General features: G+C 32.4%; 1 protein-coding gene across 1 annotated transcript in view; it reads right to left on the bottom strand.

Moving 5' to 3' along the window:
- LOC106458656 (gamma-tubulin complex component 3 homolog) overlaps positions 1 to 17941 on the bottom strand; it is a 59454-nt gene that overhangs the window by 21786 nt on the left and 19727 nt on the right. Inside the window, exons 7-12 of the mRNA XM_013918186.2 lie at positions 11738 to 11856; positions 6203 to 6397; positions 5655 to 5793; positions 3361 to 3455; positions 989 to 1060; positions 439 to 549 (exon numbers count right to left, since the gene is read on the bottom strand). Coding sequence (XP_013773640.2) covers positions 439 to 549; positions 989 to 1060; positions 3361 to 3455; positions 5655 to 5793; positions 6203 to 6397; positions 11738 to 11856 — 731 coding nt within the window. The remainder of the gene's footprint in view (positions 1 to 438; positions 550 to 988; positions 1061 to 3360; positions 3456 to 5654; positions 5794 to 6202; positions 6398 to 11737; positions 11857 to 17941) is intronic.

The following is a 17941-nucleotide window of genomic DNA, read 5'->3' as shown; positions in this document are numbered from 1 at the left end:
TGTAACAGATTTTAAGAAGCTTTTAGCAATTTTTTATGCAGGCTAACATAGCTTCCACTGAAAAAAGTTATTTCAGATTAATAGACTTAAAATGAAATGATACAATTTATACAGAAATCTGAAGTATCAGAGAAGCTTAGCACGACAAGATTTGTCTTTATAAGGTGCTAGATAGTCCTAAGAATTACCTAAACTTCCTCCCAATAATTATTTATTTACGGTATGGAAACAAATTTAACTTCTTTTTTTAATACTGAACATCCATAATTTTTGTCTTAAAATGATTTTAGAGGGAAATAATGTGCATTTTTACTTTAATATAACAACCAACAGAAGAAAATTGTGCAAAAATGTTTTTGGTAACAAAGGTAAAGTAAAAAAACAAACAAAAATATAAACAAAGTAATTAAACCTAGGAGATTACATGCCTGTTCTCACCTTTTTAGCCTGACTCATAGTAAGAAAAGATGGCACCATAGTCTTTCTTAAACTGTACTTTTCATGCCACAGACTTGTATTTGGTACAGACGAGTTCACTGCTACAAAAAACTAGGAAAACAAAAGCATACTTCTTCAAATATAAATGTAATTAGTTTGTGTTTAATATGTACACATTTTTTAATTATATGAGACAAAACAATGCACAAAGATATTACCCATCATCTCTCACTTAAATGTGTAGTGCAAATACAGAACTGGGAAGTCATGGTTTGGTTTGTACATTGTCACTATATGTAGTGAGTGACAATTATCATTGTAAGTCATGTACCAATTCTCATGAACACAGAATATTACATTATTGATATTTTAGGAACTTATAAAACAAATGCAATAATATAAACAACATATATATATATTATTCTGAAAAGGTTCGTGACACGTTTCAGAAATGAAAACAAGGACCACCAGTTTAAATGCAGTTCTTGTGAAGACTTCTTACTAACTCAGAAAAACATCTAAATAGCTTGTCAAGTTTAAAAAAACTAACCTCGTGATATACGTCTTCCAATTCTCCACTGAAGATCCAATGACTCAGCATTCTGTAGATAGGCTGTACAACCTGAAGAACAATTGCATACAAAGACTAAACACCATTAAAGTGTGGGGTATGGTACTTCTTTAACATATTATTACTATAGGTTGGTATGGATAGAAAATCAGAAACTGGATACCAGTTTTGAAAAATATCCAGGAATTGGGGTCCTGTTCAGTAGAAATAATACCAATAAAAACAAAACTTGTATTAAGTTGAACACAAATATTAGTCTTTTAAGTGTCTCATACAGAGTCAACTGCTGTATATAGTACATTTCTTCTACTCATATCTATGGTCTTCTGTAGCCTCTTTACTGGATATGACAAAATAATTATTCTCAAATTAATAATTGATAGTTGGGTAGTAATAAAACAGACCTGGGTTAGGTAATTTAAAACCTGATGGTAGTTGAGTCTGAGTACATATGCAGATACCTTGTTAACACTTTCCACATGAGCTCAGTCAACCTGACTGACCTTGTAACCACAAAATAACCACAAAAGTTTCCAAAATATAACTTTTAACATGGTATACATATCTTCACAAAATTTGGCAAGCTTTCAGCAAACATTAGAAGCCTTTTGTACATAAAAAACAACAACAGATTTTTCAATTAAGTATTTTTACTGAAGATTTACTTGTGAATATATTAAGTCAGAGTGTTGACTGCTCTGAGTGCAAAGTGATTTTCATTTTAAGATTAAAAGTATTTTTCTTCAACTAAAAATTTTCAAATTTCATTTCTGTAGCCTCTAAAACTTCCTAAACAAATAACAAACGTTTTTTTTTTCAGTTAAACTTTATATTTTATGTGTTATTTTCTTTACCCTAACTCTGCATGGATTTGATTGATTTGATCTACCATGTAACCATGAAAGAAATATAAAATAAATTTAAATTACCCTTTATGACTCTAAATTGTAACAGGTACATTTGTTCATCCTAAACAGATTAAAGCTTGTAACAATATATAAGTTTATACTTAATTTTATTGCCCTTTGAACCCTGTCTAACTAATACTCCTGCTATACAAGTTGTAAATTACTCAGCAAGTGTGTAGCTCACAAGCATTCCTCATGAAGAATTTATATTATCATTATTTTTCATTATCTTACCTAATATGTTTCTAATTTTTACATTTTAGTTACTTTTATAACAATAATTAAAGAATATACATGAAAAACAAGAAATATAGTACTTACCTTTGCTCTCTTGTTTTTCTGTCAGTTGCTGATGAAATATAAGTCTACTTTGTTTTTTATACTAATGGTACTAGTACACTAAATGATTATTTACTTAAATAATGCAACTACGAAAACAAAAAATAACACACACAAAGCAAACAATGTTCTATAACTATCATAATTTAACTGACTTTCTAACTACGGAATGAGAGCCTTAAAATGATTATTTACGTTTCTCAATCTAAATACCGTGAGAGAAGGTTTGAAACTGAAGATGATAGACAACACTCTGTATACTGAAAACAATGTAATATAGTATGTCATTTGATAGATTAAAACTTCATCTTTCTGTTGGTTAATAGTAATGTAGTATAAAGTGTCAGAAAGAAATATTGACAATTTGTGAAAGGATGTGACAGGTGGGCATGGCAAGTGGATCTGATTTTTTAGTTTATGATTCCATAAACAATTAAGATTGAAGGCTATAAAAATTAGACTTTGCCTTAGTAATATCTATATTATAATGAGTAAGTTACATTAAATTCTGTACTTCAGAGTTGGGAGAAGACCTAGAGAAAAAATGTCAGAATTCTCTCACTAGGGAGGTTTGTTGATTTTTAAAAATATTTTCTTATAAAATTAAGAACTTAAACTTATACAATATTAAAATTGGATTTATGAACTACATTTTTATGCCTAGTTTATTTGTATACATCAATAATAAAATAGTTTAATTAAATTTTGAATGTAACTCTCTAAAAGGTTGTGACATGCACACACTGAGCTATCCATAGTGAGAGGGTTAATACTGAACATAATTTTTCTATAAAAATCTATAAAAGACTATTTGCTATTCAACTAAAAACTACATAAAGAAGTAACATAAATTGAATCAGCAGATCTTGAATACAAGAAAATCACATTGTGTGTTTTTAAAAAAAGACATTTTACAGAAACAAAATACACATTGTAACAAGAGAAATATATATATATATATATAAAACTCAAAATACATTTTAGTAACATAATCTAAGGTATTAACAAAAATATAAAATTTCTACCTTCATAGGAACTATAATGATTTAGCAAGATGCCAATCACAATTTAGAAACTCCTGCCTGTTTAAGTCGGGTTACTCACCACTGATAATATATGCTTGACTAGTCCACGAATACTAGGATCAGCATGATGCAGATATGAATATAGAATTGAGGCTAAAGCTCCTCCCCTTTGACCTGAAGAAATGTTGTGGAAATCAATGCAGTATTAGAGAAGTTATTAGACATTTCACTTACAACTAAGGAGAAAGAAGAGATGATATACTTATTTAACTGAAGAATGCAATAATGGTTGTAAATGTGCATAACATCCCCCATCAAATTGAAGTAAAGTTATCTTAAATTACTGGAAACAATATTTCAGAACAGTATCATAAAATCTTTAGAGTAAAAAGCATATTTTTAAGCGTAAAGAATAGATTACATGGAAATATGTGTTACATTTCAAAAGCACGTTAACAGGTCTAAATATTGAAATAAAAACATATCTCACTACAACTAGCATAACTTAGCTAGGTCTGTCTTTTTTCTTTAGATATCTGTACAAAGCCACACAAAATTGTCTGTACTAATTATCCTTATTTTTGACTTAACACTCTAAAGAGGAGTAAGCTAGTCAGTAGCACCCACCACCACTTCTTCAGTTACCCTCTAGTCAAATAGTGTAATTTGACCTTCACTCTTATAACATACCCATGGTCCAGCAAACTGATCACTAGGTCATGCATGACCCACAGGTTTTTAAAATAACAAATTTATGTTTTGACTTTACATCACTTAGGTATTAATGTTTAGCTGATTACTAAACAGCGAGAAATGAGTGAGATACTTTGAACAAAATTTAAGTAAAATTATTTATAGCATTTTTGTTACTTATTATTCAAAATACAGAGATTAATTTTTTTACCAATGACAATACAAAATTCAGAACAATATAAAAAAGTTGTGCCATACTGAACTTTGCTAAAGTTAAGGATTCTGTATGAGATAACATAAACACCAAGTATAAGATGTTTTTCATTTATTACAGTTGAGAAGTTATAAATTGTTTTGATAATTAAAAATGAAATATTCTTTTTAAAGATGCATAATTTCTTGATTCTTTATCAATCTGTTCTAATTATTTCAAATGCTACGGGTTTCAAATTTTCTAAAATAGAATGGTATATTATTTCTGTTTGCAGACCAAAACAAAAGTATTTGAAAAATTCCCATTACTTTGGTTTGCTTCAAGATTACTGTTAAAAACAACCTTAAACTCTACTAAATCCCTCTCCCCTTTAACCTATGCTGAAATATGATTCCTATCCTTTTAAATACTGTTTAAACATAAAATATATATACTGAAGTGTTAAATGAGCCATAATTAACCTGCATGCAATTTTATTTTGGTGCTTATAATAATTTACTTTTTTGCAGCTGTGTCTTAGAAGCATCACTGAATCACATGAAATTTAGTCACTTTTCTTGGTTTTTGTCTGTAAAATAAAATTCCCTGATGTTTTTTGGACCAGGAGTGCAAAATATAAAATTCAATAACTTTTTACAGCTTTTCTGATATGTGGGAGCTACATAAGTATGATTATGTTGAAACTAAAGGAACCATTAGCTTGAACTTTCAACTGATTTGTTAGTAAGGAAAGCCTCCAACCTTCATCACTGATTTTGTACATCATTTGGCAGAATCACGGTGATTTTTGGTTTACACATGGCTACTTGTATGCAAGCCTATAACTTTTATAAAAAAGAAGCCAAAAGCTCCACTTAGATTGCTATTATCCTTCTTCAGCCATGACTTGTACTCTTCTTTACCCAGCAATTTATTTTTGAAATTGTATCTTCCAGACATGGTAATTGCTTGTTGTGTTCACTAACTTAAACAAACAATAAAAGTAACATAAATGTCTGCAGATTGGAAATCCAAGTGAGAGTACACATGCTTTTCAAATCAATGGATCCTGATGAAATATGCCAGTTTCCCAAACATGTTTTAGACAAAAGTTTTAGCACTACTATGCCATAAATTGTTTTTAGTATGTCTATTAAAATTTAATAGATCCTAAACAGATTCAACAGTCAAGGATTAGGAGCTCTCATAAAAAAATTCAAGGAATTTTAAAGTGTATACAAAACATAGGGATCAAAGTTAAAATACATATATCCACGCACAAACATTCAGCCCAATTCTGTAAAAGTTGATTCTTTAAATATATATATATATCTTAAATGGACTAAAAGAGCTATTCATAAACACAAATATATAATAAAAATAATAAAGCAAAAATAAGAAATATTAACCTGATAAACATTTGTGTAAATTGACCAATGGTTTTCTTCTTTAACAATTATAAACTGCCCAATTTTACTAATACTTACTTCGACAAGCATCTACAAGAGCAGCCAGTTGTTTCATTCTCACAAATGGGTCCAAAGTCCACACCATCAGCTGACGAACAGTTAATGACCCTGACCGAGTACTTACATATGGTTCTTCATTACTGACATTGGGTTGCAACTAAAAAACGTAAAAAGCATATGTACATTTTTTTATTTTTTGGACTGTTAAAAAATAATTTTAATAAATTTTTCCCTACTTAAAATTCAAAGAAACTCAATTTAAAAAACCATCAATTTTCACCATTCTATTAAAAAACATGTGATTCTACCATTTTCATGAATTATTTATCAGAAGGACCTGAATGGTTCAAAATTCTGGTACAATTTAATATTAGATTCTTAATCTAGTAATTATGCAATTATTATCATTATTAAATTACAATCTGATTACAAGTATTGCCCAAAGTCCATTGACTACTGAGGTTATTAATCAGTTATACAAAAACCCACTAACTAATCCAAATAAAAATATCAACCCAATACAAATTATTTTCTGCCATATCCCTTATTTGAAATGATAAATGCACCTGTGATTCCAGAACTGCAAGCAGTCTGTAGTATTCACTTAACTCCTCCTTCAGGGATGCTACAAAGCTTTGTCCAACTAAGCCTAAAGCTTTGTCTAAATCTTGACTTTCACAAAATTTGTGGACTTTGTTGTACATCCAACCCAGTTCTGCTAGTCTAAGAAGCTGGTACTGTACTGGTCTACATACTCCAGCCTAAGTTATAAACAATAATTCTCTGCATCATTAATATAATTGTTATATTATGTTTTAAAGTAAAATGATATCTAATATATATACACACACAACAAAATCTTTAAAATCTTATGTTTATAGGTGGGGATAATAGCAGCACATCCCAGACAACTAACAACACTAATAAAAAAATAACATATCAATAAATAAAGCAACAAAATATAAAAGAAATTTAACTTCACTTTTATTACTCATAAGAGAAATTCAATGTTTGAAGAATAAGTGTTCCATATCATAACAAATTTTACCTGAAAGTTACATCTTATCTAATGTGTAATAGTAGATGTTGATGTGGTTCAAAGCATTTTTAGTAGTGACAGGATGCAACATTGAATTTTATTTGATTATTATTTTTTACATCAAAGGTTACAAAACTGTGGTCTGAGAGCTTTCCTTCAGGTGGTGTGTGCAGAAAGGTTTCATAATTATGAAAAGAGTTCCTGGATGAAACTCAGCATTTGAGACCTTACAAATTTAGTTAAATAAACAGGAAGAATATGTATCAATTAAGTGAAAAGTTCAAAACTCTATGCTATGTGGCTTTTGAGTTAATGTAAGAAAATACATTTTTTACTTGGAAGTCTTCATGCATTGTACAATAATGATCTGCCTGCTTGTTTCTCTATGAAAAAGAAGAGCTTGCTGGAGCTCTCTTGTGATGGAACATTAAAGTTTGAATGAAATTCACTATTAGAGTTTTGGTTTCAGAGAACTGGAGAGAATCCCAGAAACTGCAGACAAAGTATTTATTTTCTGATGCCATTTGCTAATGTGTATGTGTGCAATACAGGATATTTATCACTTGCAGCCCTGAAATCCAAATTCAGAAGCAGGATGATTGCTGAACCTGACCTGAGGCTAAGCTGATGAACATTACTACCAACATCATGAATTCACAGAAACAGGTGCATTCAACACATTAAAATGTAGAAAGGTAAGTTTGTGGTTAATACTGGAACTCTAGTGGTTTTTATGCACTTACTTTCTTTTGTTAAATTCCACTGTTATTATGTGGTCCCCTCGAATACACACTAGTCTTGGGCTAGTGGCATGTGTTAAATTCATGTGTTTAGTGTAAATTGGACTGGTGCATGATGATATCATCATGCGAAAATAACCCTTCAATAATAGCAGGGAAAAACAATTTCTATGCGCAGTAACTCCTCCTATGCATTTGCACTCGAGATAATCTCATTCATAGATGAGGTAAGAAAAAAACTGCACTGGAAGTGGGGAGGTCGGGTGAAAACGTGTAAGGAGGTAAAAATTTGTCTAAAATAAATTTTCAGATTAGGAAAATGTTAACTTCCAAGACAATACCTCATCTTTTCACACAGAACAGCTAGAATCCCATACTGAAGTGGTGGAAGAACCAGTGTAAAATTTTAAAACCAGATGAACTCTTTTAAAAAGCCAATGGAGTGTGACACCCAATGGCAGGGGCTCTATAGGGGCACACCTGTCGGAGATTGGACCTCATCTCGACCAGGGTATATTCTTAGCCCAGAATGTAAAGGGGGAGATGCAAAAGAGAGATGGAATTCAAATATGGCCAACTGAGTCAGCGAGCCAAAGTGTAGTATGATTAGGGAACTCACGGTATAGGAGGAAGGCATATGAGGTGTTTGAAGGGTGACCTGTACTACACAAATAGTGTCACCACTGCCATACTTCTCATCATATTGTGCTAAGCCCAACAAGTAAGGAATTTCCAAGGTCCAGCACCTACGAGGCTAGGAACTGATTACTGCCAAGGGTCTCCTATGCTCCACTTGAAAAGGAGGGGGGGGGGGAGAATTTACATTGGGGAGACCCAGAGAAGCACCCAGATCCCTATCATTCTCCCTGTTGGAAAGGTCTTTTACTGGAGACAGTTTAATGGGTGACCGCTAATCCCTATAATTAAAAGCCAGCAAGTATGAGCCAAAGAGGTGGGCAGTCACTCCCTGGTGCTGGTTTTTTTTTCCATGATAGTCCATGGAATGGTAGAGTCCTAGATCAGGCAATTTAGTAATTTTATTGTATACCATGAGGGTACATGTAATGGTCTTGTGGAACATCCCATCTCAACAGTGGGCATTGATACAGCCAGGGCAGATGGTTTGAGCACTTTCTGTTACCCCTGGCCTATGCAGATTTTGGGAAATAAGCATACCTTGGGAGGCAACACAGCTATGTGGTAGGATCCTGTTAGAAGGAAGGGGAGAGAGAATAAGAAACAAACTTACCCATCTCAAGGACAGCAGGTTGAATGAAGAATGGCAACTGGGAGGTGGAGTCAAAATTGCATGGGAGAAAAACAGCCATATTATAAAGATAAAGAGTGATGAATGTGTGGGTAGTCATCTAAAGAAGACCACAAGTGAGAAGGACGAGGAAATAAGTCTTAAGAGAAAGGTAATACAATCAGCACTTGGCACATGTGAGAATGTGTAACACTACAAAGGAGGTTCCAGACAGGCATGGAATTGGGCAAGGTGGATGGTGAAGAAGGAAGGATCAGAACAGATTGAAGACAGAGGAAGAAAACATCCTGTGGTTATGGAAAAGGAAAAATGTAGTGTATAAGATTGCCTGATAGTCAACAATAGTAGAGGACCAACAAACCATAGTCAAACAGCCAATGATGAAAAAAACCACCAATTACATTCAAAGACAGACAAAGTGGAAGATCAACAGGAATAGGACAAGAGGAAAGTATACAATCAGAGTGTGTCCTGAAGGGCAATGGACCAGACAAATCTCACACATGAAAATGTAAGGATGAAACCCCTGGATGAAGGGAGAAGTGAAGTTGAAGAAACAGGGAGGGGCCATTGGTTAGAGGAATGGGGGGTCTGTACATTAAATGGAGAAGCAGAGGAAACCAAGGCTGAACTGGCCAAAGAGGTACTACCAGTAGGATTCAACAGGGAGTGTTGTGTATCCAGGAGAGGACCCAAGGAAAGAGTCACAGAGAAGGATAGGCATATAGGAAAAGGTAAAACCAGTCCTGGCTGAGAGCACTGACAGCCAGAGGATGAGGAACTGAGGACCAGAAGAGGAGAAGCTTGGAATTGAGAAGAGTGACAAAGGCATCTATGAAGGGGTGTGCCTAACTGAGAACAGACCTAAAGGGGGTGAAGGGACCACTCATTGGGCAGAATTTGGTCTGGCGAAGAGAAGCAGTCCACCACAAGGTTCACAACTCCTGGAACATGACAAGGAACAAGATGAGCTCAACAGGAATGAGCCCAGAAGAGGAGGTTCAACATCCAAAAGCAAAAAATCTTGGAATGAATGTCCCCTTGATGGTTGATGTAAGAAACAACTGTGGAATTGTCAGAGTGGACAATGACCAAATGGTCTACCAGAAGAGGTAGGAAATCGGAATATACCCAACGAACAGTAAGAAGTTTGAGCACGTTGATGTGGAGTGAGCCCTTGTACTGTTTCTAAATGCCAGAAGGTATTGTTATTCAGAGGGAAACATCAGTGAAGAGATGGAGATCTGGTCTGGGAACAGTCTAACCACCATGGCAAGGCCTCGAGAAGAGAAGAGGTTCACAATCAAGGACAACAGGACCCAAGAACTATTCCACTGGTCTTGCAAGGTCCACTGGAGGTGATGCATAATGTGTGCACATCCCAAAGGAATAAGTGATTCCAGGTAAGCCAGCTCCCAACAGCAAAAGAACCTCTCATGCAGGATGAAAAGAAGAAGAAAGGGAGCCCAATGAAGATCACACAGATAAGAAGTAGGTAGGCATACATTAGTAAAAAATGCATTCTGACTCAACAAGTCCCAACAGCAGAGGTGCCAAATGAGCAGGGACAGAGTAGAAGAAGTGGAATGGGCCAGTGTGTTACAGAAAATGGAACAAAACTCCCCAGAAAACTCCTCTGGAATAAAATGAGGTGTCTCAGATATCATAGGATGGTAGTGAGGAAAAGAGGAAGTTGTGAAAATTGGGCACTACACAGTGAAATAGAAGACTAGAAGTCTGCTCCACATATAGGCAAAAAGAGATTCTAAAGACTGGGAATCTATAAGAGGAAAGAAAGAATCACTGTAAGCCAGAATAAAAGAATGAGGGGAACAAGGTACATGGGTAAGAGTGCAAAGTTGTTCAAGAAAAGAACCAGCATGAAACCTAATATCAGACAAGGGAGGAAATACTAAATGATCCCAAGTATTAGTTTCATGGTGCAAGGAATAGTAAGCAAAAACCAGGTGAAGGGAATAGTTGATCAAATTCATCTTCCTCCTGGTCATTCTCAAACTGTGAGGAATAGATGACAGTCAAAAGGATGGGATGAGATAGCCCGGTATACATGAGGGTTCCCACAACACTGTAAAATGGCTGTAATGTCTTCAACAATTAATGAAACTCCAAAAGTCATAGTATAAACAGGTACTGTGTTTGTAACTTCATCATTTTCACAGGACAAAGTAGAAGTTACTATTACTTCAGCATTCATGAATAATTCAATACTTTTGAAAAAAAAGCCATTGTAGAACGAAAACTAAAGTTTCGTTTACGATCGTAAATCTCAGTAAATTGAGAGTATACAAGAAAAATTAATGTAACTCCAAGTTATCTCCTAAGTGCTTAGGGAGAGTTACTGTGCATGGAAGTTGTGTTGCCCTCCTATTGGTGGAGGGCTATTGTCACATGATGATGCCAACATGCACCAGTGCAGCTCATGATAAACACGTGAATTTAGGTGCGAGTTAACTCAAGGCTAGTGGCATGCAAGTCCCTTGGGCAGACACAAAAGGACTATGGCTATTCTGTAAGTGGGGGTGAGGTATCTTGCAAATACTGAATTAGAGTATGTAACTGCTAATAAACACACTCAACGGGACACTAACAAGCCAGTTGCAATATACATGAAAGATTTTAGAGAACAAGTTTATCTAAAAAAGGAGCAAACTCAATCAAATCTTCATCACTTTCAATATTCATGGCTGATACACTGGCTGCATTAATTACACATTCAGCCAACTGTTCTTCCTATCCATTGTCGTAATAGTTCAGAGTAAGAACGAATTAACAATCTTACTTTAATTTCATTGCCTTTCTTCACAGAAATATATACTAATTCTCTAATTGCTACTACTGCTTACCTCGTCATTAATATATTTTATTGTAAGTTTCTTACCCTACTGTAATATTTAAATTTAGTTCTTCATTATCAAAATATCTTACATTATTAATACAACATATTTTACTTTTACATGTTTGCTAGGAGGCCTTTGTTTTTTTATCTTATTATTATATCTCATCTTATTAACTTATTAGTACTAATACATCATACCTTACTATCAATGTGAAACCTGTCTTTTGCTGGTTGCATTTTTATGAATTTTCCTTCAATACCTTGAAAGGCAAAGAGTATTTCTCTAAGTAATACACCTTCAGGCACCATAGGAAGACCTACAAAACAAATACAAACACTAAATATATATTTATTCTCTGCATTATTCTTACTATTATTACTTACAAATTTTTTCTTTGTTAAAAGAAATTATATTTCTATTAAGCTGTGGAAGTTTAAACAAATTATCAAACTGTTCATCAAACAAAAAGTATTAAGTACTTCAATAAAAACAGTGTTAATCTCAAAAATGTTAGAAAGGCAGAAAACATTTGTTTTCTGTAAATTTTGGAATGAGTTTGTTTTACAAGTTTAAACCTAGTATTTTAGAAATATCTCAAATTCACAAATTATATAATGAAATAAAAGTTTAAGTTAATGACACACAAATAGACAATGTAATATAAAAAGCTACGTTTGTGTCTGTTTGTTCACACCTTTCAGCCCCTATAATAGTATGCCTATAAAGGTATGGAATCAGCATACTCAGGTTTAATGTCTGTGATGTCACATTTTTACATTTTTAGTAGCTATGAAAACTTTGTAATCTAATTTTTTCCACAGAAGACAGACCAGATTTTTAGTCTGATTTAAGTGGAAATGACATAACAAAACTTTGTGTATTTTATACAAAGGTGTGCTGCTATTATGGTGCCAGAATAAAAATCCATCAAACACTGTCGTGTCTACTGACAAACAAGACTAACTTTTTTATAGAATAGAGAAGTTGAACACGCAAGATTCTGCAAAAATATATTTGTTTTTATTCACTTTATTTTGAGAGGAGGTTAGGTATGATAAATATTTTTTATATGCTAATTATGTACCTCAGAGTAAAATGTCGAGAAAAAGAAAAACAATTCTGATTGTCAATCACAAACAGCAAAATGTATGCAACAAAAGCGCCAGAGTGAAACTCCACAAGAAACCAAAAATGTTGTTTATCCACAGGCATTGCAATGACTGTTATGGGTGGGTAAATTATACAATAAACCTATAATTGCATTTCCTTACTTTTATGTTCTTAAGCCATTTATCTCACAGAAAACAGGATCACTTGACATGTGTTGTGACATGAAAAGTGAAATTTTGATCCTTTCTGTTTAAAAATTGCTAAACATCGGGCCTCTGTTCAGGTAATACCCAGGCATGGTCAGGTAAGGTTGGCTAGTATTTACTAAAATAAATAGTTATTTAGATAAAATTAGTAAGCAGTTCACAGAAAATTGTTCTTAAAATTTGTACTAGATTGGAAACTCTTCACATGATCATGTGGGATGTTTTTATACAAGTAACTTTAATTTTTCAGAAAGTTCAACTCTTTCAGTCTGCATTTACAACACAAGTTTTTGAAGTTTTCAACATAACTAACTTATCATAAAATACTAAAATATTATTAAATTGTATAGATCATATTCTTTTTCATAAAAATATTATTTCAAGTAAAAAACAAAAAATACAAAAAACATCTATGTTAGATTTTCTGCTCACAATTGTAATGGTAATTTTAATTTAATATCATTTCAGACAAACATTTCATCTGTATGTGATATTTTTTTTATGTTCTTATACCAAAATAATTATGTAAAAAGCAAGCTAATGAATGTACTTTCATTGCAGCCTATGACTGAAATAAAATCATTTTATTACTGCAAAAAGATATAATAATTAGTCTTTATGATAAAAGTAATTCTTTTGTATCTATAACTTTAATTTATTGAAATGAATAAAACCACAGAATTAAAACAAGTACACTGATTGTAAACTTTGACCAAGATAAAAACTGGCAGAAGTGGTTAAATTTGTTCCACAAATAAAATAGTACTTGGAACTGAATACTGCATATCATATTCTTAATTGTTATCCTTTTCTGGCAAGTGGTCTGTCATGGTATATCTCCCCAATGCATGAATTTAAAACAAAAGTCTTCAAGTTTTTTAATAATTCCAATTCAGTGTCTTTTTGCACATATACAAAAAATAAAACATTTTTATCAAACAGTGCCTTTTCCTTAGCTCTGGCTTTGTCTGAGCAATCTCATACTTTCTGATGGACTGGTGATGAACAAGGAGATTTGAAGATCAGTCTTGGAAATCAAGGTGAACCTGTGTGCCCTTAATAGTCACTATTGAGTCTGTGCTATAAGTTTTCAACAATTGTGCTGATGTCTGGTTAAATAAACATTAACGGTAGATGAATAATGTCAAACTATACTTTTGTATTACTTCACTAAATTCTTTCCACAAGACTACTCCAGCAATGCCAATGTTGTTTTTATATCAACACTAGAAACATTAGGATATACAAAATCACTAACGTGAGTAAAACTGAAACATTAGATGAAACTGCCTTTCCAGGAGATAAATAGATTTGCTTACATGTTAACAGTGACACCTGGCCCACATGAATTCCAACAGCGGGTTATTTTCAAAGGACTAGGACAAAAATTCTAACCTTCCCTAAAAGATTATGCAGTGTTATTTCCTTTTGTGAGCCAAAAAAAACCTTTATTCAAGATGTCCCTAATTGAAGATAGATATATGTCTGTTCTTATAAACAGTAGGTACTTCTTGTTATCACTGGAAACTTTTTAGTCCTAATTTACTTATGTGTGCTGAATGGTAATAGCCACTGCACTTCCTGAAATTAGAGTCTTCATGGAAACAACATGTAGAAATAAACAATATAATGAGATCTCTATCTTATAATTCCTTGACCCAATCAGTTTGGTGTAAGTTTTGTCTTTGAATGTTGCTTTTATTTCTTAAAACAAATATTACACTGAAGAACAGAACTTTATATAAGTAAAATGAAACAATTCATTAATAGTTATTTATTTTAATGCATAGTGTCTGTGTCCATAAAAAAATAAAAACTGTCAAATGTATTGGATAATGGTTATGTATTAGTGGTTGAGATTTACCCACTGGGTGAGAAAGGTTAATATTTAGCACCAAAACTTGTTTGTTGTTAAGCACAAAGCTACACAGTGTGTTATCTGTGCTCTGGTCACCATAGATATCAAAACTCAATTTTAACATTATAAACCCTCACACTTGTTTCTGAGCCACCAAGGGGCAGCTCCAAAAAGAAGTTATATGAGAGATATACAAGTGACATAAATATTTATAAGAATACACAAAGAAATTTAACTGTTAAGTTATCTAAAATTGTTTAATGTTATTTCTGCTAATGCCAAACCATATCAGTTTGGTAATTTGGTTGGTAAGCTACAAGTTTGCTTTTATCAACATAATCATCTAGTTATGTTTATGCTGAATTAAATTATCATAACAAATACACAAACACTGCAATATTCTAGTAAAAAAATTTTACAATAAAGTACTTCAAACACCCAAAGTAAGACAAATATGAACATTAACATGTTCGGAGATTAATTATAAATTATAATTTTGAAAGATACCAAACTTCTATTAACTCTTTCAGCACAGGTTCGGTCCCCGACATCGTAACCATTTTGTGCTTGTTGTAGTTTTCATGCTATAACTTTTAAATTAGCAAGCATATGTTCACAAAATTTGGCAGATTATCAGTAAACATTACAAAGCTTTTGTAAAAATAAACAGTATTTTTTTTATTAAGTCTCAGGTTTTTTTAAGTAATGTTTTTCTCATGCTTTTCTCTTTTTGCATGTTGCCTATCCAACATTCAAAGTAATTTTCATTTTCACATGTGAAATATCTATAACCTCCAGATAATTATCAATCTTTAAAGAAAAAAGCTTTATATTTATATTTTATCTGTTATTTTCACTATCAAATCTCTGTACGGGTTTGATAGACTTGACCAATCTCATAAACACCATAAAAAATTAGGAAATAAATATAAATTATGCTTTTTTCATTCTAGAATGACTAGAAATTATAACTCGAAAACACAAATGTTTAGTATAAATGGCTTAAATGTCATAACATTATACATATTTATTATTTATAATATATTGACCTTTCAGCTGTGCCTCGCTAACATCACAGAAGTTACAATGGTGCGGCACATGTGCACTCATTTTACCGTATCCAATAATATTAAACTGACCTTTACAACGTGACCTGTCTTGGCTGTGTTTTAGTGAACTAGTATTTTGTAAAATATAGTCACATTTCAGTTATAATACATTATATATGTATACAGATTATTACTATTTACAAATAAGTTCTTGAATTATTTTTCTTAAAACAGAGAACAGTAAATAAATAAGTATAGCACACGACCTTTGTACTCGTTTGCTGCTTGCAGTAGGTTGTTAAAAAATTTTTTTAAGGTTTTACGCATATATTTGAATAACCTAAAAATTATAAGTTACTATATCGATACCATAGAATTCCATTACAATTTATCAAGTTTAGTAACTAAGTTGTATTTGGGTCTAAAAATATGAAATTTTGAGCAGACTAAGGACTCAACTTACCACCTTAAAGTATTGTATTGAAAGAACAAGTTGATGTCATAATACTTGAAAATGACTGATAAAGCCATTATGGGGACATTTTGAGCTTTCGATTGGTTATTCACATGTCATAGATAGAAGTAACTGTATATGAGGAAGTGTTTCCAAAAATGGAGAGAGGTGGGCAGGGCCACTGTGTTTGATTTAGTACATGAGCGATATCTCAACAAATAGAAAGGAAAGGAGGTTCTTATTTTATATTCTAGCTTGTTAATATTGGTAATTTGAGTTCCTAATTTGTAAGAAACTATAGACTTTGTATTTGGGCATCACAAACAACTAATTTGAACAAGTACTGCATTCAACATACCACATGATACAAAAATTGATGTTTAGGTGTTGTTTTTTTTATATTTACTTTTAAATTAAGAAATTAAATAATGTTTAATACTAAAATTTGAATAATAATCTACAAGTTGATACCAAACTTACTGACATTAATTCACAAAATAGTAGTTCAATAAAATTTTGAATGCGAATCAACAAACATGATGACATGGCCTGTGACACGTGTGGAGAGGCTTAACTTTATCATTTTGGTTATGTTTAAATAATTTAAAATAATTTACTAACTACTTATTTCACCTCTTATTCAATGATCAAAGTTCATGTTTTGTTCTTTACATTTTCACAACTGAAGATGTAATGGCAGTATGATCATCTGCTGGTTAAAAGCTGATTTTCTTAGCTTAACCTTTTCACTGTGGCTGGGACTTATATATCCCAGTATACTGGGAGATATATGTCCCAGCCATAGTGAATGGCTTAAAGGCAAGATATTCCAGTATTCAAAGATGGAATTCTTCCTGGATAAACCATTAGAAGACTCTGCAGAAAAAAAAATCAGAACACTGTAAGGCTAAAACTTACAACACTAATAGCATTAACCACCACTATCTTAACCCTTTCGGCCCGGGTACCCTTTACTGCGCATGACGCAAGGTTTTAGTGTCTTACATTCAAAATTTTATTAAACTACTTTTTGTTTATGTTATACCAATTAGAATAGCATAAAATATTAGCTAATAATCCATATTTCAATAGTGTACAAGTTTTAAGATCTTAATTCTATAAGGAAATATATAAAAAAATCCTGAATTTCCACAAGTGCAACACACTGACAAATTTTGTCTTAGCATGTCATCATCATCCCTATTTTATCCATCACTCCTTGAAAATGTATGAAATTAAACGTAAAATGCTCTCTATAAAATCTTTATTGCTGAAACAGACCATAATTTTTATGGCCTTCAATTTTGTTTTGTTACAGAGCTATCAAAGAGAAAATCAGACCCCTCCTGCCACACCCACATGTCACATCCTCTCTTTGACAATTGGTTGATAGTTCTCTTTTACATTTCATTATATATTACCTATAACCAATAGAAAGTCAAAGTTTTCATCTATCAAGTGGCATATTGTATAACATTGTATTCTGAACAGAATATTGTTAATTTCACTCACAGTACAAGATTCATTACCGTGGGAAAGTTAACGACTAGCTTGGAGGAATTTGTAATGGCTCTTGTCGCATTGTTAGAAAGCCAGGAAAATTTTGAGAGGTAAGTAAATTTGTCTACTTTTTGCATGTTATTAGTTTATATTCTTTGGTGCATTATCTAATTAAATAAAAATTGTTTACTGCTTTACTATAATCACTAAAAAAAAAAAAAAAA

The sequence above is a fragment of the Limulus polyphemus genome, unplaced genomic scaffold, assembly GCF_000517525.1.
Source record: "Limulus polyphemus unplaced genomic scaffold, Limulus_polyphemus-2.1.2 Scaffold497, whole genome shotgun sequence".
NCBI lineage: Eukaryota > Metazoa > Arthropoda > Merostomata > Xiphosura > Limulidae > Limulus > Limulus polyphemus.
The sequence above is the reverse complement of the archived record's forward strand: the minus strand, read 5'-3'. Positions and strand labels throughout refer to the sequence as shown.